A 26,188-nucleotide genomic window follows, 5' to 3' on the forward strand; every position below is an offset into this window, starting at 1 on the left:
TTTTCCTCTCCATGCCCTCATCTACAAACAAAGAAAATGAAGAAAAGGCAAAAGAAAACAATAATAATAAAGGAATCCAAGCAGCACGTCTCAGAGGTCTCAATAACACCTTTCCTACTTCATACAGCTCTTAGCCTAATGTTCACTTCAGTTATGAAGCTGTATTTCACACAGAAGTTTTGTGCATCTCTTGTTTGATGCTGTATCTGGAATCCTTAGTTAAAATCAAAAGTGGAGTTTGCCAGGCTGTGTTTATGAGCATGTAAAGAGATAGTCCTGCCTGTAACTGCAAGCAGAAAAATAAGAAGATTGGGGGGGGCGGGGGTGGGGGTGGAAATTCACCCAGCTTTATGGAGCAAGAGCTGAAATCCTGTAAGGATTTGCTTTTGGATGTGAGCAGTGAGCTGGGTATGCAGTGCGTGTGGCCAGGTGCAGGTGAATAGTACGAGACCTGAACCCCAACAGGATCCATCCAGTTAATTCTCCAGACATCCCACTGACTGCTAGGACACCCTAACAGTGACTTTTTGCCCCCAAGCCAGGTCACCTAAAAAGACAGCATAATTTTTGTTAAACCTGTTTCGCTCTGACTGGATGGAAGTCCCATTTAGAAGATTTTTTTTATCAAAATGATGGTGAGAATGGGACGCCGCTTCTATATAGAACACACCTGCATATGGGCAGCTGAACAATAAGGTGGAGGCACATGACATGGTGCCAGTGTGATTAGGCTGGGGTGTCTGGTCCTCCCAACCTGTCCTTGTGACTCTCCTCGTCCAGCTGGCAGGAAGAAAATGCTATTATGAAACTTTAATGCATTCTTGCCAGTTCTTCCCAGGGTGCCTAAGTCTTTTTTTGTTATTGTTGGTAGTTTTACGTTTGGTTGGTTTTTGTTTTTGGTTTTTGTTTTTTTTTTTTTGCTATTATTATTTTTGCTGCTGTCACCCTCAATTACACTGATATAATGAAATGACTGAAACTGGATGAAACGTGGAATTTTTTTCTATAAGAAATACTGATGTCTCAAAAAATGTACTTCCACTTTGAATTGGAGAGGCCAAAGTTCTTGTGAAACGGAAATTCTTCAGTTGTGAAATGTTACAGGGTATTGTCTCAGAGGAATAAAAAGCCTTTGTCTTAATAAGTTCAAAACATAAAATATATAAGGCAGAATGGCCATGGTTTTCAGCCAGACAAAAGAAAGTATATTTTCACACACTATATGAATAAATAAAAGACATTTCTGTCATGGGATGTTGCTGAATGCAAAAGTAATAAATTAGCTCCAAGGCGAATGAGACAGATTAGTGCTTATGTCCACTCAGTGCTATAAAACATGAATATCCAGATGCAAAATCTATCTTAGTCACTAAACTCCTGTCTGCTGGAAGCCAGAGGGTATTAGAGGGAGGATCACTCTTCATAAAAGCCTTGTTCCTACTGTTTCTAATGGGCACTGTTGGAACAGAGGATGCTGGACTAGACAAACCTTTGGTCTAACTCAGGATGGAAGCTAGTGGTTTAACACAATACAGACTTGAAACAAAATTAAATCAAAAAGATCCCGTTAAAATGATAGATTTGTACCTCCTGAAAAGAGAACTCAATTCATTAATTTAAAGAAAAAAAAAAGTCCCCTGGCAAAAATCTCATTGAAATGAATCTGTTCCAGGGGAATGCTTTGCCTGTTACAAAACTACACGTTGGGCTAGTCACCTGGTCTTTTGAAATACTTTGGCCAGCTTGACAAATGACCCAGGAAATGAAAGGGTCTGCTTCAGGATGTCACCCAGCAGGATCTGGCTTGACTTATCCAAATATTCATTTAGACTGTTACCCTAAGGTGTGTCTGAGGAGGAACATTATATTCCAGTGATGTTACACCAGTGCTTGAAATAAACATTGGGGATTCAGGGTTAGAGATGAAGCTTATTGAAGTTAATGAAAAAGAACGCCACAGAGCCTTGCAGGCTTTGGATCAGACTCTTGATTTGCTGAAACACTGCTCAGATGTCCCTGCCACTGCTGGGTACTGCAGATTCTCCCTGATGCAGAACAATGTCTTACACCCATGCCAGGAGAGATCTGGTGAGGACAGAGCAGAAGGACATCAAGAAGCTGGACTACACCCATCATACCTTTTCTGTGCCAGGGTTTGGTAGTCTGCATGTATTTCCCTGATTCAGCCTGTTTGCTTACACTCCTTTCACTGTTCTGTTGCAGTAAAGAAAAGAAAACAAACCCCCTGTGAAATCTCCTGCACAGGCAAAACTCATCCTTCCTCTGAGTAGAAGACTTTCCTGCAGGTCTCACCCCAGGTTTTAAAACAGCGCTGCAGAGAAGCGAAGGAATGCAGTAAAATTGGGATCAGACAGGATGCCCTGAAATGCCAGGCAGGGCTTGCAATAGAATTCATAATCAACACACTCACGGGGGAACTTCAGTGACAGTAATATTCAGCATACACTTGTCATTAAGTAAGGCCAGCGGGACCAAAAAAGAAGTAATCTATAAAGGTGGGATGTCCAGAGCCCTTTCTGCAGTCCTTAAGTCACTTTTTCTCCCTGCATTTGGGCTGGTTTCAAACTCAGGAGACACCCATCCCTCTGAGCACATTGAGCCAAAGATTATTGCTCTTGGGGAAAGCAGGGCTGCTTTCTTTGATGTCACTTAGCATCTCCCTACAAACATTTTATTGAAGATTATTTCTTCCACCCACCTTCCCACCCCCCCAGCTCTCAACTCTGGCTGGCTTTAAATGCCACTGTCATTTCCATCCTCTGACAGAGCTCTTTAACTGCCGCGCCGAACGGCATTCGCTAAAACCAACTAATAGAAGGAAATGAGGTTAACCTTTAAGAAAGGTGAAAACGAGCCGGGTGCTATGCCAGCAGTAAAGAATTAGTTCATAAACAGCCTCCCGCTGCAGAGGCCGTTTAATGCAGGCACTGGTGCTTCTGGCTGGGCTGTGGACAGGTGGGTCTCAGGGCGAGCTTTGTCAGGAGAAGGTTTGGTACCTCCCCATTCACACGGTTTAGTCAGCCCTTCCCTGGTGAGCCTGTGGGGACAGTCCCACAATTTTGATCTTGGCTGCTGTGGTCTGAAATCACAGCAAACAGGTGTTGGTTGTAGTGGATGTCTATGACATATGAGTGGCTTTCATCTGCAAATGTTTTCTCCGCCATCTTCTCTCACATGCAGGAAGATGGAAGTGCTCAGGGCCAAATCCTGCCTTGTCTGTCTCCTTGTTGAGTTTCTCCTTTCCATCAGTCTTTTTTAATCCTTCTCAGCTCAGCCCAATGCTGCCTAGTAACTATTACAGAATGAGGGCTCTGTAAAAGTAGCATAGCTGGGTGCCCTTGACCTATCTGAAGGACCGCTATTGTCCTTACATTTTCTTTCAGGATTAATGAATTTGTTGTCTTGCTCATCAAGATAAAATCCTGGCTTTAAACCACACCTTGATCTTACATGTGCCACTCAAGCCCATACCTGAGACTCTGTGCTATAAAACTCATGGAGGAAAGCAAAAGGGAAGAGCTGGGGACAAAAGACTTCCATACACCTGCAAGAGAAGGGACATCTCTTTGTCTTCTCAAAAGACTCGTGTTCAAGGCCAGGTTGGATTTGGCTTTGAACAACCTTGTCTGGCAGAAGGGGGCCCCTACCTGTGGCAAGAGTGTTGAACTGGATGATTTTTTAGTTAACAGCAGGTGAGTCTTAATAGGGGGGAACTCAATCCCTTACCAGTATGGGCATCAGAAAGAGATACAGCACAGTGCCATGATGGGAGCAAGACAAATATTTGTCAAGTAGTTTTCTACTGACAGTGCTCTGCTCCATCTAATTTTAATTAGACCAGAGAACCTGAAGGATGCATGTACTACCAACTGTATCAACAACAACTGGTACTATAAGATGGAGTCCATATGAAGTTTGTCTCCTGTTTTCAGTCAGTTTGTATAGATACATCTCGGTTTTTTCACAGAAGTGCTCTGAAGCTGGTCTTTCATCTCAGTCCTGTACAGTGCTGCCCATACTATTGTTTTTCTTGCCATGGCATATTATCCATGTCAAAAGTGTTCGAAACAGAAAATTATACACCTGGACCAAATTATTAGTAAGCATAAATCTTGAAATCTTCCTGAAATGATATCTTACTAGGTATAAATCGACATTACAGACATACACCATGCAATGATAGAATTATTTGTCCCACCAACACAGCTAAGTCAAGATCAGCAAATATAAAAAACTGTTATCCCATTCCTACTCTATGTTAGTAATGGGATAAACTAATTGACTAATTCAGGGTATAGTCCAAGTCTCAGGAAGGTGTTTCTAACAACTAGTGCTTTACTGTCCATATAGTAAAAAATGACCCTCTGAAGGCTCTTCCTACCTCAGATTTCATCATTACTAATAATGCTTTTTGGCTAAGAATGCTATTTGGGGTGTGTGGAAAAAAGCAGGGCTGTGCAAGCCAGATCTGAACCTGGCTCTGGTCCCTATTACTGCAACAGTAGTGTAAATGTGCTAAGGGGAGTCATCTCTTCCCTTCATCAGTAGCCGGGACTCAGAGACACAGAGAGAAGCAGAGAGCGAAGGTGCTGTTTTATAGCAAGCCTTTTCTGAGCTTGAGAGCTCGCTGTGCTATTATTTTCCCTTTTCCCCTCATTTCAGGCCTTTTTTTGTGTTTCATGTTTGGCCCTCGGCAGGCTGAGAGACGTGCTGACAAGTTGTAACTCTCACTCGGCTTGGCGAGGGCTTTGTTCTCTGTGTGCGTGGCACAGACTCGCTTCCTCTTTCGAAATGTGACAGCGAGCGATAACACTGACACGGAGAGCCAGCGCCCGGGCTCGGCACGCTCCCCGCGCTAAAGACCCTCTCCAGTGATCTGCAGCATCAGTCAGCAAGCAAAGATGGGCATTGCACAGGGGAAAATATACTAGGGGCAAACTCCTCCTTTCTCCCCAAACCCCCTTAACCCCAGGCTAGTCAGAGGCTCACACTGATTGTTTGAAATGGATTTGTAGGGGTCTGGTCTCTCCCGCTTGGTACCGAGATTCCCACAGAGCTGTCCCAGGGGGCTGAACCACTGCTGAACCACTTCAGGGTGCTGAAGCCATCCTGCTGCTGCCCTGCAGCCATCCCCATAGGCTGTGTTTTGGCTAAAATGTGTGTCCTGGTCAGGGGCCAACTCTTACTACGAGGCAGAGCAACCGACAGCATCATAGCTTGCTTTGATGCGCATCCTCTTGTGACAGGAGCCTGTCTCTGACTTCTCACTTTAATGTGTTTGGCATCATGTTCAAATTAGAAAAGTTTTGGGGAAAAGTGCAGTCTCTCTCCAGGTGATTAAAGTGCTCTTTCGTATATAGCCTATTTTCCCAGAAAAGATACTTCCATGAAGGCCCAAGTCTCTTGCAGCTCTCTTAGACAAGGATGAGCACAACTTTTCAAATCTGGCACTTAGAGGCATGTGTTTAATTTATACAGGTTTTTTAAAAAATTATTACAGTTTAAAAATATGAATGTCAGGCTTGGATCAGTTTCCTGAAGTACGCTCTCCACCAGTGTCACCCACTTAAAAATCATCTTTGTCCTTCAGGTTCTTTGTTTATATAGCAAGAAGCCTGCTAGATGATTTTGCCCGCCAACATGCTGGAAGATTATGGTCTTCCTCAGCCGTGCTAACCGCTTTTTTACACCATTGCCTAGGTACTTTTCTAGGCTGCTGTCTTATGAAATACAGCCCCTCATTCTTTAGGCCTGTTTTGCAGCCCTATTCTGCCCTGAGTCAACTTAGATTTGGTTCTGCAGAAACACGCACATAATGTCTTAGCCAGCCAAAGCTTGTTCAGAGTGACCTAAGTGACTTAGATGACTCTGTATCAGAGTTCTGTCCTTACAATTTTCCATTTTGTGTTATCCACAGATTTTATCAGCCGGGATATTTAATTCCACATCATTCATGACAATGCTGACTAGCGTCAGAGCTGGCTACTGATCCGTGTAGAGCCCTGCTGCAAATACCCTCACTCTATCATGGTTTCTCTTTGACAACTGCATTTTGAGATTTGTCCATTACCCACTTCTTAATCCATTTAATGTCCACCCTCTTGAACACTGTGCTCAGCAAGAACTACAAGGAAGTTCCAATTCTAGAGAACCTTTGCAGCTCAAGATAACTTATACTGATAAGGAAAACTCAATCAGTCAGTTTTGCCACGGGGAAGATAGGATCTCAAAGACACATAGGCCCTCTCCTTCCTTCCCTTGCCTCTGGCATTGTTCCTTCTCCCAGCTTGCACAGCAGGAATTCACCTCTGCTGCAGCACCATCCTCTAACAACAGTATTTAAGTAATACTGCATTTTCCTTTCTCCAGATATTGCTATAGAAGATGGGCACATACCTCAGTTATTTCTGTTCTTTGCTCTTGGTTATTGCAGCTTATTTTTAATGGTTGGTTCTCTAGGAAGGTTGTGTTTGCTATGGGGGAGTAGATGTTATCTTTGCAAATACAGTGACTCAACTATCCTAAGGAGGACCCTGTTCTTCTTTATCATATTCTTGCCACTATTATGTCTGTGGGACCCTGGGATTAAATACCCCCTTACAAGCTACTCCCAAGGAGATTGTGAGAGCTGGAGAGACCAGTAAATAAAGGAAACCAAAGTCATAATTCCTAAGAGTCTTTCATGTAACAAGAAACACAGGACAGTTTTTTCCTTTATCCACCTCAATATCTTTTTTCCTGGGAGCAAAAGTAATTGTACTGTATGCACTCAGAGACTTCCCTGCATAGTGAAGGAATGTAAAGGCAATAGGGTTCCTTTCATTCAGCTTCCCTGAACTTTTCTCTGAGCTGGAAACAAAGCCCAGGTCTCAATTGGGATGACATTTATTTAGCAAGTGTAATGTTAACCAAAATATGTCAGGGAACTGCGTTGAGTCCTGCTTTGTCTTTTTCACTGTTTCATTATTGACTTCCACTGTCTCTTTTTTTGATCTGTTCCAGCCACATTGCCCCAGACTGAGGAAGATCTAACCTTGGGTGTTTTGGTGGTCTTTGGTCGTACAGACAGCTACTTGTCCTGGTAGTAGCTCACGCCTTATCTAAGTGGAAGCTAGGACCCAGAGAGTAGTAGCTTGAAGGATTTGGTGCAGGTTTTCCTGAATTTTAACAAAAAGACTGAAAGTTTGTCCATCAATAACTCATGAAAAAATACAATAGTTTGTCCCCAGGTCCCTAAGGATTCACCTCATATTCAAGAGACAGTCTTTTATCTCCCTGTTTTTGCTGTTAGATGTGAGAGTAGTTCTGGGCAAACCTCTTTGTTTTCATTTTTTTTCATCTCTTCACCTGCAATCCAGGGGATTTTTTGCCTTGATTGTTTTGATACTCAATTCTGAAAGAACATGCTGCCACAGCAATGATAGAAGACGTAAGGAAGGTCTGACATAATCATTCAAAAACTAAGTATAGTAGGTGGTAGTGTTGGCCCAGATTCAGGCTTGGGGTGGCTGAGACCCACAGAAGTTAAACAGACGCACAACCTGGAACAGACTGGGGATTGTGAGCACTTGCCTTGCAGCACTACCCCACAAAAATCATGAGCCTTTCCTCTGGACTTTTCTACAGCATTTTTCAGACAACTAGTCCATAATCCTGACTTCAGAGAGCTTTGCACAGGCTGCCTAAATTATATTAAAGTGCAAGATTTGTAGTTCAGTTCACCCAGAAAAATCGTGTGTCTGCGTGTTTGCATATGGATGCGTGCAGCGTGTGGGAGTGATTCTCTAAATAGGAGGCGAAGTGCCTATCACAGAGAATAGACTTTAAAAGGGTTTTATGAGCTGTGAGTGAGAAACCAAAGCTGGGAAGAAAAAACATAAAGCAAAAAGACAACCTTACCACAACCACCGGCAACTCAAATTAAAAAGCAATTGTGTGTGTAAGGAAATGGAAGATTTGAAAATGCAGGGATAAATGACATTTGTTGTGAAAGCCTCCCCCACTCCTGTCCCCAAGTGATAAGGAAATGAGCTGGATGCCAAGGGAACTTCAGGTTGGATTCAGGAGAAAGAAACATTTTCAGGTCAAACTTCATTTGATGTTTGTTGGCTTGGGTTCCTCCATCAACTGACATTGGGCAAAATGCCACTGTCATCACTTCCCAAACCTGTGTGTCCCAACAACTTGATGGAGATGTGGACAGATGCCCATGGGCAGGTGACTCTTTCATGCCTTCCCCTCCACAAACACTACCAGCAAAATACCACCCCACCCTCTGGTTTTTGTGCTGTCCAGGGGTGTCCATCCCAAGATCCTTCCACTGCCTTCCAATGAGCAAACCTTCAGGAGGGCTTAGAAAGGCTGGAAAAGAGGAGAAACTGCTCTTCTCCAGGGGAGCATGTGCTACCCAGGATCCTAGCAGGAATCTCCACTGTCCTGATTCACTTTTTGGAGAAGCAGGGAGCCAAGCAGTCAGTGCTGCCAACTTCTGGGCACCTGAGGGAGCTGGCACTTGTCAATCAGAGCTGATACAAGTGAGAAGGACCCAGCCAAAAGGTGTGCCAGCAGGAGTGGTGGGTACCTAGCATGGGCAGAGGCAAACTATCTCAAGTGTTTAAAATGCCAGAGACAGTGTGAGAGTTTATTTCCCTTGTCTGTAGTGGAGTTGTGGTCATTGCCTAATCTCCATTCCCATCACCCAGAGAGTCCTCAGAAATCTCTGCATGGTGCCAGACCCAGCCCAGCACCAAGCACTGCCTTGGAGGTGTTGAAAGGCTGGCAGGATGGGGACTGCTGCTGATTTGCTTCCTCCTGCTGTTTGGGCAAGCAGCGAGGTAGGAAAAGGGGGATGATTGAAAGGAGTGGGAGAGAAGAAGAAAGGGGGAAGAAAAGATAATAAGAAAGCCCCCACTGCCCTCTGCTATTGTGCTGCTCACTAGAAGACTCCCTACAGAATTACGCTGTCGTCTTGCAGGAAAGCATGTAATAACTGAAAATACAGTGTCAAAAGGAATTTTTCAGTCTTTGACAGCTCATAAATTACAGTTCGTTGACTTCTTCCTGTGTCTAGATTTAAATTAATAGGCAAGCAGATATATATTTCTTTTGCTCCTTTCTCCTGAGCAGTAGCAGTTGTGGAAGTGACGAGGTTTCTTGTGTCTCTATCTCCCCTTTCCCTCCCTTCCTTACAATCAGTCTCACCCTCATGCAGGCCAGACCCTTCTCTCGAACCCCAGGGTATGGCACAGCAGTCCTCCCAACACTGCCTCTCTCCAGCACACAAGTGGGACTGCAAAGGCAAAAAATGCTCTGTTCCTTGCAGCAAATCATCACTTTTTAAAATCAAGCCCTTTCAGAGGAGGTGTTTGGTGGGAAATGGTCACAGGCAGTAAAGGTCAGAGATGCTCAATTAAGTCATGGCTGTGGCATCCAAAGTGAAGGCAAGCAAAAAAGAATAGGCCTGCCTTCTAAATAAATCAAAGTGAGATGAGATGGCCATCGATGAAAAAATTTGCATTGCCTTTTCCACGGAAAAGTAATTTCTCACCTGTAGTGAGAATAATGGTGACTATGAGGATGGATGGATGGATGGATGGATGGATGGATGGATGGATGGAATAACAAACAGACTAGACAAGAGATCATTGCTGCAGAAAGTACTCATGCTCTAAAGGGATTGCATTCCACCTTCCTTGAATTTTTGGATGCTCCACAGTAAGCCTGCTGGTCTGAGCAGCTCCAGTATTTTGCTGCTGGGAGAAATGATCCGGGAAGACGGAAGCTTGCGCACCACAGACGCTGCCCTGGTGAACAGGAATGCTCAGAAGTGGAGGTGTTTGGTGGCACATCAAAGCACGGTGGGGAGCTGTTATGCTGCAGAGGACCCCTTGTTCCTTTGTATGGTGACGCATTTATGAGTTTCGGGCAGGACAGCCTGAGGTCTGTCTGTGATGTTGGTCTGCAGGTGCAAGGAGGTCAGCCTGCATCAGTGATGGCTGTGAAATTCCTTGGAGGGTGTGGATTTGCAACACGTAGGCCGTGAAATGCGTCAAGTGTTTTGGGCCCGGCAGTTTGAAAAGGTCTCATGTTAAAAAGAGGTTATTAATACTATTAATGGTTCCTGCTACAAGTTGTAGTCTGTAGCTGCCTAAGGAGCTGGGGTGAATACTGGGTGTGCTTGGCAGCTCCTGGGAAAGAGCAGTTCAGGACGCGATTGTTTTTTTGGGAGGGTGGCAATGACTCAGAGCTGGGGGCTGAACATTTTCCTTACTTGCCAAAGTAACACAAAGAAAGGGAGTGAAAAGTGCAGAGCCAGAAGGAACACAGGTCCTGGCTGCCCTGATAAGGGTGTGTGAAGGGACGAGTGTGACAATCACACATTTGAATCATCTGAAAGGTCTTGGTGCTTTCACCACTGGCTGCGTTCACACAGGCCCTGAGGGGTGATCATGCCCCTCTGAGGAGGCAGCTCCTTGTGAAGCACTGGGGGTTCAGGCACCTCTTGCCTCAGCATGCCCTGTGGGATATCCTTTGCAATGGGGCTTGGAGGGCTCAGAAGGTGGAAGGGCAACTGAGGGGCTCTGGGGGCACAAGCTGAGTGCAGGAATGGAAGAGTAAGAGAGACAGCTGTCCGAGGTGCTTGCCCTGCAAGGAGCTCTCTCTCTGTGCAGTGGCAGAGGGAGGTTTTTTATTGACCAACTTCACTATGAAGTGACCACTCTTGGTGGTATTAGGAGAGATCTCCAGGTGCTCATGGTGTCAGCTCAAGTGCAGTGACTGCAATGATGCAGGAGGGAGAGGAACCCTATTTCAGCTCATGCAGGAGAGATAATCTAATTAGTACCTAAGGTTTCTCATTCTGCAGTTACTTAAGGCCTGAGTTTGACTCCTTAGAGGGGGCTGCTGTTTGGGTATGCTGATATTTTGAATGGGGAAACTTCTGGCACTAGGTGCTAATTTTCTGTGACTCAGTTCAAAAAAACCTGTTCTGAGGAAGTCACTTATTTGTGATACCTCATTTGTGATGCCTCAAAGGGGTATGGAATACCCCAGAAATTGTGATCCTGCTTAGGGAGGTGTGGGCTGGGTGTATGGGACAAGTGTTGCCATTTGCAGTTTAGGTGACAATTTGTGCAGCGATGGAGAACTATCAGTCTCTCTCACAGTGTGACACATACCTGTATCAGCACTATTTCAACTGGAGTTACTATAAAAAGAGTGTAAATTAGTCTCAAATGAGAAAATGAATTCTTCAACAGATTTTCACAAACCCACTGAAGGCTCTTTTCCATGGCCCCAGACTGCCACAGACCACGGCAGTGTAACACTGGTCTCAGCCCATGGATACCACCACCAAAGGGACTACAGGGACAGCCAGCCTATGCCAGTTTGTACTAATTTCACCTCCTAACTCTTTCTCACCAGCTTCTTACTTCTTCCCCTCACTTGGACAGTCTAACCCATTCTGCCCCTTCAGCCCTCCCTGCCATACTCTGATGAATACTTGTTGCAATCCCCATATTTATGATTTGCAAAATAGCATTTTGCAGAGGATGCAAAGGCAGAAGTGAGAGAGAAATAAGGCAACCTTTCAATCCATTTACCAAAGTCCTTGAATTTTCCATTTCAAGGAAACAATCAGAAATAGGGAGCATAAAAATTGAATACGAAACCCAGGGCATTTTAAATAAATTGAAAGGTTAACAGCAAAGCCAGTTCTCCTTGATGATAATAAAATAAAATCAGTCCTGAGACCTGTTGATCCCAAATGGATCTTGTTTATTAGGAAGAAGTAATTGAATGTACTGATAGAAGAAAAACACAGAAATATAATGTTTATTAATTTCCTTTTTTTTCACTCTGTTACCTGGGTGTCTGGTTCTGCAAAATGAAAAAAATGGGTCCAATATGCTGTAGCCAAGAGAGACTCACTTAAACACAATCACTGGGTCAGTCTATATTAAGCCATGAGCTGCATTGCCCTGGAAAAGACATCATTAGGCACAAATGAACCACTCCAGCCTCACCTGGAGATGGGAACAGGTTCTGCAAGCACCAGGCAGGATCCTCACAACCCAGCTTGAGAGCTAAGAAGTCATGGTCACTGATTTACTGCTGCCCATTTGACTGTCTCCTGGCTAAGGAGAAGTTTTCATTATAGTTGTCTGGCATAATTATTTTCAGGCATAAAAATATTTAAATAATGAAGCTCAGAGGTGTGATTTTTGAGCTGAGATCTCATCTATTTAGGTGTTTAGAGCACTAGTGTCACAATGATGTCTCATCTTCAGGCTCAATGAATGAAAGAGACCTTTGGGAGGTCATATTCTCCCACGTCTGTGAAATCTGTGAGGTTTGCTCTGCCTTAGTCCAGAAAGTTTGATGCAGTCTCTTCTAAGGGAAATGGTGCTGGACAACAAGGCCATGGGTCCAATCTCCTGCTCATTAAGTGTTAAAGATCCAAGATAAAATGAGGAATAGATGGAATGAGCCCAGACCTCTTTGGGAGAGGGAACTGGTTAAATGCAAGGCATACAATTAATTTTCCCCCCAGGAAATTTGCAAAGGAGTCTATGAGGAATGTGGTCTATTTCAGGAATAATTGAGTAACAAACTTTTTTGCTGTGCAGCAAATCTCAGGTGTTTTTTATTATTGTTTTTCTGTAATTTTGATCACTCAGAGCCAAATGTCACCACTTTTTTCATCCAACAATGATCTCCAGGACCATCACAGCCGTTTAGAATCACATTCCTCTTTCTTTCCATTTGTCTCTTTCTCCTAATTCCCTTGCTAACCTTTACCATTAACATAAAATTCCTTGCTGCCAGTGTTGGAGGTTGTCCTGGCTGAGCTCTGCTCCTTATGAGAGTGGGTGATGATGCTTTTAATGTCAAAACTGACTGTGTCTGCCTGTGACAGCCTTGTCCAGGCAGCTGGAAAATGAAAGAGTGGAGGAGCTCATGCTCCTGTCTGTCCTTTGGTTTCAGGACCTCTGGGTCAGGCTCACAGGAGACTGTGGGGTAGATTACACTGCTTGTCTCATGACTAAGCAGAGGACTGCCATGCCCAGGGTGCACAGTCTGACATCTCTCAACATCATGAAATGTACTAATTGGGTTTTTTTGTGTGTATTTTTTTTTTTTTACTTAATGGTACTCTAGGACACTGAACCTGCATTTTGATCAGAGGCTGATGAGTTAAGGATATGGGGAATTAGGCTCAGCTGGGCTTCTCTGCCATGGGCTACAATAGCTTATTATAGTCTGTGCAGTATTTCCAGCAAAATGCTTTGAAATCTCAGAGCACCTTCTGTGTGAGGGACAGGAAACTCTTTACCATCAAGGAGGCAATGTGGAAAAGAAAGCGGGAAGCTTTTAACCCCTGTCACTCATCTGTCTGCTTCTCAAACCAAGGCCCAGAAAATCTCCCCCTCTAGCTGATGGGATGCCTTTGCCATGACATCGTCCTGACAGCTCCACTCTCCCACCCCATCCCCTGCCCCCACACTGAAACACTCGTTTTCGTGTGCTTATGAGTGTGTACTTGTGTGTGTACAGTGTGTGTGTTTGCATTTAAACACAAGCAATTTGAGTAAAATCTTACACCACCTACTCAGCATCCCTTGGATAATCAAGTGAAAAAAACCAAACAAACAATGACCCAACAATCTCCCCCTCCCCAGCTTGTACAGAGCTCGCAGCCTTAATGCCTAACCCAATTCTGACCCCCTACGTTTCTGCCCTGCCTTGCAGAACAAGTTGTTTGCCTTGGAATGCCGTGCACAGGGGTTTTCAGCGCTGGATTTTGTTCTACAAGGACTAGCTTGTAGTTTCTGGGACTTGGGAAGAGACAAAATATCTATCATGCAGGATGAAAGCCAATGTCTAATTCAGGAAAACTGGCAAGGAACTGGTTTGGTGTAAGGCTATCTTAAAACTGCCTTCTGCTTCTACTAGAGCACCTGGTGCTTCTGAAAGCTTGATTGAAAACAGGCTAACAAATACAATTTCTGTTTTCTTTATCCAGTGTTGCTCTAACTGTTTCACATAATTGCATGCATTTATTTCCCCCCTGAGAGGTTTCTACAACCTAGCCATGCACACATGATCTGAAAAGGGGTCTGATTCTGTTGGAGGTGATGACTGTGGGGTTCATGCCCAGCAAAGGACAAGACAGCAATATCTGCATGCCAGGGAAACGTAAAGCCACACACCCGTGCACATCATGCAGGAGATGCATAAAAGCACAGTGTAGTAAAGGGCGATTAAAGAAGAAAAAGAAGTACTGGAAAGAAAGAGAACAATGAAGGGGAGAAGAAAATACTGAACATGATGAGGGAATGATTGCACCTCTCAGTCCTACATTTCTCTTTCAGTACAGTGACAAGAGACATGAACATGTGTGCATCTGATGATGTGGACATACAGAGCCAGGTCAGAGAACAGCTGGGTCTTTCATCCTCCTTTTTTGTGTGCTGGTCCACTGGCTCAGGGCAGGGCTCTGCAGGGCTGAGGGTAAGTCTTGGGCAACAGAAGAAGCTCCTGTGTTTCTTTAAAACTAGCACTCTGTTGTCTGTGAAAAGAGGTGATACCTTCTAATAAGGAAATATTAGGAAGAAATTCTTCACTGTGAGGATGTTGAGACACTGGCACAGGTTGCCTGGAAAGGCTGTGGATGTCCCACCCAAGGTCAGGCGGGACTGGGCCTGAAGCTACCTGATGTAGTGGAAGCTGTCCCTGCCCAGGGCAGTGGGGTTGAACTAGAGGATCTTTAAGGGCCATTCCAACCTGAAACACTCTATGATTCTAGTAAACTAGAAAACTTCCTTTCTTTCAAGAAGGTAAAGAATAGGCAGGAGTATTTTGAAATGTACTGATTTTCCATGTTTTTCCTCCATTTCAGAGACAGTTCCACTGTTTTGTGGGATCCCTGAAGAGAGAATCCAGGGTTTTTAGGGGGGTTCTTGGAGGGCACTGAAGCAACAGCTATGCAGCAGGGTCCAAGCACAGGCTTTTATAACTTATAACGCACAGGGCTGTGATGGAAGCATGGTCCTACACTTATTGGGAATAGTTCCAGGTGAGCTGATCCCATAACTCTTGTGCCACATCATCTCACCACAGGCACAGGGCAAAGGCTTCTGCCATCTTGTAAAGGCACTGGAGGGGTTTGTGCACGTTGCAGCAACGTGTTCTCCATTGAACAGATCTGTCCTGTTGCTGCACCGGATGAAGGCCACTTCCTTCCAGGATCTTGGAGGGTCAGAAGCAATTAGCATAGTCCTTCCCACCTCCCCTGGGGGCAGGATTGGGTGTAATGTAGCCCACGACTGATCTTGCCACGCAATATCATCGGGGGTGACACAGCTGAGCCCCTGATGAGATGTGGGCTGACATGTGTCAGGGAGCATCACGGCATGCTTCCCTAGGTGCCCAGGTGGATTGTGGGAACAACAAAGGAGGCAGGGGGCTTGTAAACATTTTCTAATATGGCATTTAAGACAAAAAAGAGTGAGCTGAGGCAGAACAAGACAAATTAATGTAGAATGACAACTGCCTTGAGGAAGATCAGATGTCCAGAGAAAATCAAAAGAATTCTTCTCTCAGGACGCCAATGTAAATCCATATATCTCTATCTATCTAAACATAGATATGTAGGTCTGTGTGTAAATGTGCATATTAAAACAGGTGGCCAGCTGGTGCTAAAAAAAAATAAAAGAACTTTTACTATGGTAAAAGTCCACTGAATTAGTGAAAGAACATGAAGATGCCTAAACAGTCTTCACCTGTTTGCTTCCTTGGTTGAATGCTTTGACTTCTCTGTATAGAGGTGAGCATGTGCAAACATTCTTTTCACTTTCTTATAGATTTGGGATACAGAATTTTTTCAAAGGTGACTAGAATGAGCAAAAATTAGGAAGAAAACTTGTGTGTGTTTTGGATGTGGCAGCTATCTGCAGATGAATATATAAGCATAGAGAAATGGAAGAATTGAATTATGTGGTTCATGGGGCTTTGACTGCAGGTCAGAGAGAGAAATTAAGGAAGGAACCTTCTACTGAAATGCTTCTTGGCTTTGAGTTCCTAAAACTGAAGAATTGCTTTAAAATAAAGGAAGTGGAAATACCACAGTTTGAGAACCTTGGACACAATATGACTAACATGCACAATCCTGGAACAGCTGAAAGAGGCAGAGTTAAGAACTGGTGAGTGTATGGGAGTTTTATATTATCAAAACCTGCTGTTCTTTTAAGTTTATTTACAAACACTGAGATGCTTACAGACTACTCAGTGCTGCAGAAGTCACTGTTGTTTAATTGTAAGAAACGTGGCACTCTCAGCATATCTGCCTGCATCAGATAATTCAGTATTCATCCTCTTAATTAGGCCATACTTCTGAGGTGAGATTTCAATGGCAGGTTAAAATATCCACATTTTTACCTACAGATAGTCTGCCCTTTTATGTTGCCAAAGCCAGTGGAGGGATTGTTGTACAGTCAGGGGAACTCAGTACCCTGCCCCATTTACCCTGCAGTGGACACTTGGTCAGCTGCACTGATCTCTCCTACCTAAAAAAGGTCAGGCAAGCTGCTCTGAGCCAGTGCCCACCTCTTTCCAGTGAGTATGAAATAACTTCAAACAACTTTAGACTTAACCATTAATATTCAGATGGCTAAATTTAGGGGAGAGCAATCCTGCCCACAGTGCATAAAATAAACACATATAACCCTCAGTCCCTCACTGTGCCTTCCCGTATCTTCTTTCTGGATCATGTGTGTTGCAGCTTATCTAACTGATCACAAACAAGCAACACAGCTGGAACAGCCAATATCAAATAAACACAGGGATTTTCTTTGTGATGAGATCTACAGGAGTTAAAAAAAAAAAGTTAAAAATATGTTTTCTAATAATTACCCAAAATTACTGTTTGATAAACCCATAATCTGATGGAAAAGCAAGTCAAAAGGAAAGGGGAAAAACTATTCTTTTTAAAGTATCACACCATTAACACAATATATTACTGCTACTTGCAAAACAACTTTCTTAGACAAAGAACAAAAGCACTATAAAATGTAGTGATACCTGGCAAGACACTGCAGCTCCTGAGGTTTCAAGGTATTTTAGAAAATTAATATCTCACACATATGCAGCAGGTTTCACCTGAAGATCTCAAAGCACTTTGTAAATATATATGCATTAATTAATCTTCACAGCAGCTCTATGAAATAAGCACTGTAAATATAATTATCTTGATTTTACAGATGGTTAACTTGAGACTCAGAGCTCTGAAATAACTCCCCCAAGTTCACACTATGAATCAGCAGCACCGTAGTGACTGGAATCCAGTGTTTCTACTGCCACTTCTCTTTGCTAACCCAAATGACAAAAGTCCTTTTGCTTAGGATAGCAATAGGCTCCACACAGAGAAAAGAGCTGCTCTGGGACTTCACACTTTCTAGCTGGTAAAGCATTTCCCACCCTTTGGATCAGGGACATGGTAAATGCGCACAGTGTTATTTATTATTAATATGCTCATTATCATCTGCATCATTACCACAGGAGGAATGTTGTCGATAGAGGTGCTGGTGAGCAGGTCAGATCCTGCCCCAGTATTGAACATGGCCAGTTCTGGTGGCTCTTTGCTGCTTAAAAGGACGATTTCCTTAATAAGCAGTTCTTAAGAAGTCACAGGCAGCAATCACACTTCCTGCACATCTTTCGTCTTCATTTACTGTGACATTCCCGTTGTAGCTTGTAAATAAACTGTGGTTATCCCACTGGGGAGAGGCACAGTTTGATATAATGTCAGCCTGAGCTAAAGCTGAGGAAGCTGAGCCTGCTGTGAAGGGGAGGGTCTCTCAAGCGCCCACATCTGAAATCTTCAGCCTACTCTTACCTAATTAAAAAGTCAGCCTGCCAGCATGTAAATGGCAGTGAACAGAAAAGGGATGACATATGGCAAACACAGGCAGCAGTCAGGGGTAACACCTGTGTATGGAGGAGGCGCTTGGGTTGTCAGAGCTGAGGGGCATCTGCAGGGGCACCTGGTGGTCCTCCTTCTCCTTAAAGTAGTGAAGGTCTTTCACAGGGAGAGTGATGCATTTTGAAAGCATTTAAAGTGTAAATTATTTACCATTTTCATCTAAACTAGATTCCTTAGTGTCATTCCACTAAATTTTGTTCTGTTTGGATTTGTTTTTCACATAGAGCCCATCTCTGTGTGGTACCTTTGTTTATGGCAATCTGTTCTTCAACAGTGGGTCTTGATTTTTATTTTTGCTGAAAATAATATGTGTTTATATATTATAACATTTTGTCCTACTGCCCTGGGATTTGGTAAGGACCCAGTTTTGCCTCTTCAAAACTGTGCTGGGTCTGGGTAGGTTCATACTCTTTCTGACTGGGAATCATGTAGGTTCACACTCTTTCTGACTTTTCCCAGCATATTCATGTCAAATGGTATCAGACCTCACCAGCTTCCCCTAGTAAGGGTAGCTAAACCTCCATTAGAATGTTTTAACATTCTCTTTTCTGATGTGACAGAGAAAAAGATAAAAATGCATACCCCCAAACTACAGAGGCGGTAATTTGATCTGGTGAGGGTCATCACATGGGAGCATTTTAGGCTGACATTAAAGGCCACGGACAGTTCCCACTTCACTCCAGGAAGGCATCTCCCCTGCAGCTTACAGACAGCTGGATGTCAGATGTTCCCCAAGGTCACTTTTCCAGGGGTCTCTGGTCACCCTTGTCCCCGTAAAGACACTTGTCCCTTCTTGGGGCTGTCAGAGGGCAAAACCTGTCTGCCTACATTTCCTCCTGGGCATTTAAGCCTGATTAAGAAGACATTCAGTTTTGCTGTGAAGGTTAGGATATTTCCTCCTTTCTTGCAAAATCTTGGCTGAGGAAATCAGCTGTGTGGGTGGCAAGCCCAGAGGACACAGGATTGTGAGCATCATTCAAAGCCAAATCCTGCCTTGGGTCTGCATCATGCTGCACTCTTACTGTTTGCAGTCCCAGGCTCTCTGTTTTCCAAAGATGTCATGCTTTCTATTTTATTTTAATAGAGGCTTAGTTTCAAATCCACCGCCCAGCTGTGCCTGCAGGGAGTGCCCAGCTGAGGCCAGTAGCAGGTGTGTGGAGACATTTGAAAGCAGGACATGCTCCTGAGCTACCCCTCGCACACCACTGCTCTGGGGATGGACCTTGACCACTGGGCATCACAAAGGATCCCTGAAAACTGCTCATGCATAATGACAAGTTTTACTCACTTGTCTTTATGAAAGTACATTGAGGTGAGAGTATAAGAGGGAAGAGAGAGAGAAAAGTGAAAGGAGCCTCCAAAATCAGGGAGCAATATCCACAAACTCTCTGAAGCATCACATGATTCATTCCCTGACATTTTTTTTCCCAATTTTGAAAGGTACCCTGAGGTAGATTGCCATATCTGCATAGATTTATTTATAAAGGGGAAGTTCTTCTACTGCGCATATCTGTGTTGATTGCCACATTGTTACAGGCACCTGGGGAGTCCATAAAAGAATCAAAGAATAAAAAAGGTCTAAAGTAAAAAATTTACAAACAACAAAAGCCATAATGCGTTTCCTGTGAAGTCCTGAAATAAGGATTTCTCACAAAGGAGGCCCAGGAACAAAGCTAACACATGAACACAGCTCTTGGTGTAACAGACAATCCCAGATCTACATACTAATCTAATTACCATCTTCATTTACGTGTGGGTCCTTCCAATTCCCTTACCATCATTCCACTTTATTGCAAACACTGATTATGTAGAGAAGCTTGAAAATTGAACAGAGGACAAGAAACAGGACTGAAAACCTACATAATCTCCCCAAAAAGCCATGACAACTACAGACATTTTCTTAAGAGCAGAGAAATTTCCTCACTGTGAGCTGGAATGTTGTTTGGCTGACGTAGGCACAGCCTGCCATCCCTAGAACTGGCGTTGTTTGCCAGCTGCTAAAAACCAGTTTTTTTCTGGACTGCTTGGCATATGGCAAAGGTGCCACAGGACCCTGAAAACCCGATGCTCTTTGTCTCGCAGCTCTCACTTACGACTGGAGATGGCTTTAACTCTGAAATGTGGAACCAGCTCACCTATGCTTCCACCCAGTCTGGCCTTGGAAGTACTTTCCTGCTGCAGAGCTGTACCACAGCTGCTGAACTCCTGCTGCTCACAGCTTTCCTACAAAGCGTAGAGCACCGTGGGTTTGGGATTCTACCTTGAGTGATGACATCTGGTAAGCTTCATCGCCCTGCGCAGCCAGGCTTTTCTCTCTGAAACTGCCATGCCAGCTACATCCACGCTTTGGCTGACAGCATTTGGGGAAGTGAAAAGAGACTTCAGTGCTTTGTTTCATGATTGCACAAGTTGTCAGTCTTGAGGTTCTTTGACTAACTTCTGCCTCCTCCAGGGACAAATGGTTGTGCTCAAACAATGAGAAATGCCAGTGATGCAAAACCAGAGTCTAAACATCCACGTGAACTCAAAAACAGCAGGACAACTCATGGAAGAAAAATCCATTGAAAACTACTGATACAAAGAATGTACCCCTGACTCTGGAAATCCCTGAGCTGCCAATTGCAGGAAGCCAGGAAAGAATATTGCTCTTGCAATTTTCCCTCTGCTTTATGACTGACTAGGCTAGGAGATGGGATATGTGTCAGAATAACTGTCTGATTGCCTATAGCTGTTCTATATTTTTCTTGTTTTCCTTGGAAAAAGTGAATCCTTTATGTTGGGATTCAAGCAAGACTAGTTCCCAGGATGGCGCTATTGTTTATTGAGACAGGGGGGAGAATTCGAAGAAAAGAAGTTTTGCTTTTTAACCTTTTTTCCCAACAGTTGCTTAAAGTGTTTCCATGAAGAATACTTGCAAATATAATGCTCATCATTTAGAATACACAAAGGCCATGGAAATATGGGCTTCCCAGGAAAAAATCTGGGCTTTATTTGGTTTTTTTAAATTGTAAACTCAAAAGTCAAAGCTCTTTCCAGCTGGAAGTGGAAAAAAACCCCAAACCCCCTGTTTTTAAAGGCTATCTTTTGGTAACAAAGTGCCCTCTTCTAAAAGTGGGTCTATTCGCGGTATGTGCCTGTGAAAAGGGAAGGTTGCTGCAGGTTTGAAAAAACACTGTTGAACCATTACAGTGTCAACATGCTAATCTGGATTTGGAACAAAATGTGCTTAAAAGACCATCAGACTGATAGAAATTTCTCTCAGTGATCACTCAACTCTATGAATCTTTTACTAAACAGAAATTTTACTAGATATAGCCAACAACTCCCTCCAAACTCTAGAAAAACCCTTTTTCTTTAAAAGCCCTCAAAATATTCAGTAAGTTCTTAAGAAACAGAGCACAATGACTTTCTTTTAGATACAAAAGGATGGTACCAAAACCAGGAAACTAAGCTATTCAATTCTCTACCCCCACACTCCAGTCTTGATTGATTGCAGAAAGCTGAAAAGCAGCTATTGCAAAAAGAAAGGTGGTTTAACTCAGGAAGGTGAGCTGAAAGATGAGCAGATAGAGCTCGAGGTGGTTGGACTGATGTTGGATCAGGGAACTGCACAGACAGAACCTGACTTTTGAAGTCAATAACTAGGTACAGCCTTAGCAGTGTAGACAATTACTAAGATAAGATGCAGTTTTACCAATTGTACATCTGTATGTCAAGCAGAACAAATGAAATCCTTGACAGTCTCTTATAGGATACCAATCCAATTTTAAAGTGCATGGTACAGGGATGAGAGCAATAGACACAGGTTAAGATAAATCTTTCTGTTTTGCTGTACTTTCCCAGATAATTTATTCAGTTGTTTTATTTATTTTTTCATAGTATGGAAATCTCTGTGCATGCTCCTTCCATAATAAATTTGAGCAAACATTGCTGTAAGAATGGGGACTGGCAGGTTGATTCTGTCTTTTGTGATGAGTTTTTTTTACTCCAAGAAACAACATGCAGTTCACTGGTAGTCCAAAGCTTTGCTAATTTTGTATTAATTCATACTAATTTGATATTAATTTACACTGAGGGTATACTCCCTTGAAAGATGCAAATATTAGAGCAAAAGTTAACATCGCTGCACAGGCTCACAGCACAGATAAGGTCCATGCTGCAATGCATAGGGATATTAGAAACAATGAGTTTGTTTCAATACTTTTTAGTTTCAAACTTTGCTTTTCTGCTGACTTCAAGTGGAGAGAGCTGGGGAAAAAAACCGGCTAGGCTTAGTATCAATAAAATCACTACAGATTTCATGTGGGAGAAAGTTGTTTCCTGGCTCTGAGTTTACTGTAGCACAAGATATGGTCTAAAAGAAATACCCTAACTGCTAGCCATCACTCCAAGGTCTTCATTAGACACAAACTTTAACAGTGCTGTCAAAACCTTAAATTAATCAGCTGGGATCATGACTCCACTGGTGTAAAGCAACATATTATATTTTGAAATCTGTAGTTCTGCACCAGTTACTGCCACTACAGAAAAGGCTGTGTGTTACTGGTGTGCAGAAGCTGCTGTGTTCTACCCCAAGGGAACAGTATTTAAAGAGCAATAAGGTGCTACTTTGCACTTTTGCCTCCTGTGTCCATTATATACGTCTAAGAACTTGCTTTTTCACAGTGTCATTTTCTACTTCTGTTTCCCTTAGTGTTTTGAAAAAAGCAACTATGTAACTTTTCCCTGTTCCCTTCCGGAAAAAGTTAATAAGTCCAAAATATTTCAGTAGGAACACAACTGCCTTCCACTTGGATGAAAAACAAGTCCCATTTAGCTTCATCCAGATGAAAGAACTCTTCCTTTGGAATTTCCACTTCCCCCTCAACAACCATTAAGTGTCACAGCCATGGAAAGCAGAATGGATGTTAAGGGGAGACTGGAGTAATCAACTCAAAATCAAGCCACCCTGCACTAGCTGTGGTCATTCGAGTGACACCAAAGCCTTCTTCTAACACCCTCCTCAAGGAGCTGCACTAAGCAAAGGTAAGGGGATGGACCCTGCTGATTGCAACCATCAGCTGTGGGCTGGAACTGGTGTCCCAAGTGCCCAATGTTGGAACCTCACTTTAATGTTTAATTTCGTGTTTAATTTTTAAAATTTGATTTGATCATTATCATAAACATTAAACAATATTTCCTGTTTAAATATGAATAGGCTGCATTATTTGATTGAAATGAGTGTTCAGATGGCTAATGTGTTTTATTATGGCCATAGAATTTTACTGTTATTTCCCCTCCAGCTGCTGCTGTTGCAGGGAACTCAAAGGGATTCAGTTTTCAATAAGATGGGCTCTATTGGATGGCATGGTGTGGTACACAAGCTTGCCAAAAAGAGTCTTTCCCAGCCTGGGGATACTGCTGCTGGTAGTTTTATACAGCTGATGAGTGGCTGTTATGGTTCAATGTCCATACAGGGACTTGTGAAAGGCTCCTCGCAGCCTATCGCCCCCCTACCTAACATCTCTAATTTGCCTTTGGAATGCCAGCTCCCATCTTTGGTTATCCTGTGATAACATCCTCTATCAGCCAGTAATTGAATTTTGCAGACAAGTGTCTCACTGGTTTCTCCCATGCTGGCCCTTTATGCATGGTAGGAGCTCCTTAAAGTGAGCTGCAATCCCATCTCAGTTTCCTGAAATTTCTCCAGAACTGGTCCCCCTGCGCTCACGTTTGACTTTGACAGCACTGTGACCATGTGTGTGTTGAAACTACTTCTCCTCTTGCTATGAAACTTATAGTTCTCTCAACTCCGTTTTCTCGTTTTGTTTCTTCCTCTCTGTTACTCATCTCACCTTGTAAAAAGTTTGGAGTTGAGCGTGCCTCTGGCTGGTCTTTGCAAAGTGTACAGTCCTTCCCCATGACAAGCACTTCTCAGCACTATCTTAATTAGGGTGAGGTGGGAAACAAGAATTCCATTTAGCAGAAAATGTCAAGTTTTCATACATAATTTTTGTTCCGCACCAATGACCTTTAAAATATGGTTGGACTGACATCATCACTCTTCCCCCTTGAACACCCATGAGCACAGACATCAGGATAACTCAGCAGCAAAGGTAATCTGTGCCGTCAGAGTATGGGTTTCACACTGCAGCACTTGCTATTGCATGAAGTCCATCCTGGAACTCAGAAACCTGTCCAATAATAATTTTATTAAATCCTCTACTTTTGTCTCTAGAGTAGGAATCATGAAAAATTAGCATTTTTGCCTGAAAAATTACCTCAGTCAGGGCTAATTATCATATGGATAATAAGTATTTAAGAAAGTTGCTTTCTAGCACAATGCTTCAATACATCCAGGCCAAATGTTACTGGCAAAGCACTGTGGGTAGTGGAACTGGAAATCAGTAACAGTTCTCTTTGATTAACAAAAGAAGCATTTACAACTGTGTTAAGATGAAGGTTTAGTCCAGTTAACCGTTTGGAACCATTATAATGAGGAAACAAGTCCTTAATACAAGATCATTATGAAACTCCATCAGAAGAGATGAACCCACTTCTTGTGTGGGGGAACAAAATTCTAAGCATTTAGAGATGGGGAAAGAAAATAGTTATAGGTCTTTGAATCCAACATTTCTACTGAAGAAAATTTATCCAGCTTGAAGAGGAATAGGTAGTTAAGGGAGGTATTCTTCTCTGACTTTTGCCATCCAGGAATTTACTTAAGCTGGCCACTGATCTACAGAAAATGTGGGTAGATAGAAATGAACTTCCACAACGTGATTCATCAGTTTTAGAAGTGAATGAATGACTGCATTGGAAAATATCTTTTCTTCCTTATTGATTGCTGAATGTATCTCAAATTAACAGCTGAGAATAAACACCTAATCTTCCTAAGATGGAAGGTATTGTAGACGAAAAAACTCCACCCTCAAATGACTTGCCACAAATACTACAGCAAGAGTGAGACCAGTAGGAGTAAACTCTTATTTCCAGACCAGTGTTCTGCTGTCTGAAAAATGGTGACCTCTGCAGTGGCAATAATGAGCAAAATCTACAATCTATAACATTTCCAATCAGGTATTTTTCAGTGTGTTGTCTTCAATACCATCACCATTTCTGATTGCTTTGAGGCCTTATAAAATGTGTGTATTTTGGTACATCTGAATTTGCTTCTTTCAAAGACAGAAGCAAATTCAAAGTGTGCAGAATGAGGGCAGTAGTGTCAGACAACACAGTGGAGATAACTTACAGCAATCAAAAATGAAAAAGGCTTCTTAGGGTTTGTGGGTCTCTGATAATATGACATATCTCCCCACTGAATATTCAAAAGTATATTGCTTATCCTCATTTTCAGTGTCGAAATAACAAGTTGCGTATGTTCTCCTTGGAGGCCTGACCCACAGTCTGAGAAAATTCACAATGAGGACTTTTCTTCATTGAACTTTGTCCACCTTTTATAAATATTGTTGGACCTAGTGATCTTAAAGGTTTGTTCCAACTTAAATGATTCTACAATTCTGCAAAAATCCCTTTTACTTGAACTTTGCACAAAAGTAGGGCTTCTCCTTCTTCCTTGGAAAGTTTAATTGCAGACCTCAAAATTGTCTTGCAGAAATTCAAGAGTGCACACACAAGTGTTTGACAGCCATGGAAGCTACAGGTTGTCCTTATGCAACAGAAGATACTTTCAGCAGAAAGGACATGTCCTGCTGAGTCTCTGAAGGTACCAGATACTACTAATAAATGGATATGATCTATCACACAGTGGCAGATACCAGAAAACTCAGAGCTGTGACCCTCTAAAGCAGATATACACCCACGAATCTGTGTGCTTCCTGAACAAGATGTGGTCTCTGTAACACTGGTTACAGCACTGAGATGGATTCCTTGCTGCAGCAGAGAAAATCACTGCAGGTCCTCTCCAGCAGCAGGACAGAGTGTGCAGCCCACATGATTGTGGTGTTCCTGTCTTCTATACAGATATTTACAATATGCACGTACATGGTGCTCCACGTTGGCAAAACCAGGCCCTAATTGTATTTGATAATCAAATCTGCTTCTCCACTCAGGTATTGTACAGCTGGCAATTCACAAAGAATATAACAAATAGGTTCAATTTATATATATATATATATATATATATATGTATATATTTAGTGCTCTCCTTGATTTTTCCCAAACCCAATGTAAAATACAGCTGGT

The 26,188-nt window shown here is 42.9% G+C and overlaps 1 protein-coding gene across 46 annotated transcripts in view; it reads right to left on the bottom strand.

The window, feature by feature from the left end:
* The window catches only part of CELF4 (CUGBP Elav-like family member 4), a 671,175-nt gene that overhangs the window by 90,105 nt on the left and 554,882 nt on the right, over positions 1 to 26,188 (bottom strand). For 12 of the 46 annotated variants that reach the window (XM_041421992.1, XM_041422014.1, XM_041421991.1 and 9 more), the window contains exon 5: positions 20,348 to 20,354. The exons of 24 other annotated variants lie outside the window; for them this stretch is intronic. In XM_041421992.1, coding sequence (XP_041277926.1) covers positions 20,348 to 20,354 — 7 coding nt within the window. Of the gene's footprint in view, positions 1 to 4,382; positions 4,393 to 20,347; positions 20,355 to 26,188 lie in introns of all 46 variants that reach the window. 10 more of the 46 variants (XM_041422010.1, XM_041421989.1, XM_041422006.1 and 7 more) reach the window with 1 other exon arrangement.

This window comes from Onychostruthus taczanowskii, unplaced genomic scaffold (assembly GCF_017590055.1).
Source record: "Onychostruthus taczanowskii isolate IOZ18803 unplaced genomic scaffold, ASM1759005v1 scaffold70, whole genome shotgun sequence".
In the NCBI taxonomy this organism is placed as follows: Eukaryota; Metazoa; Chordata; class Aves; order Passeriformes; family Passeridae; genus Onychostruthus; species Onychostruthus taczanowskii.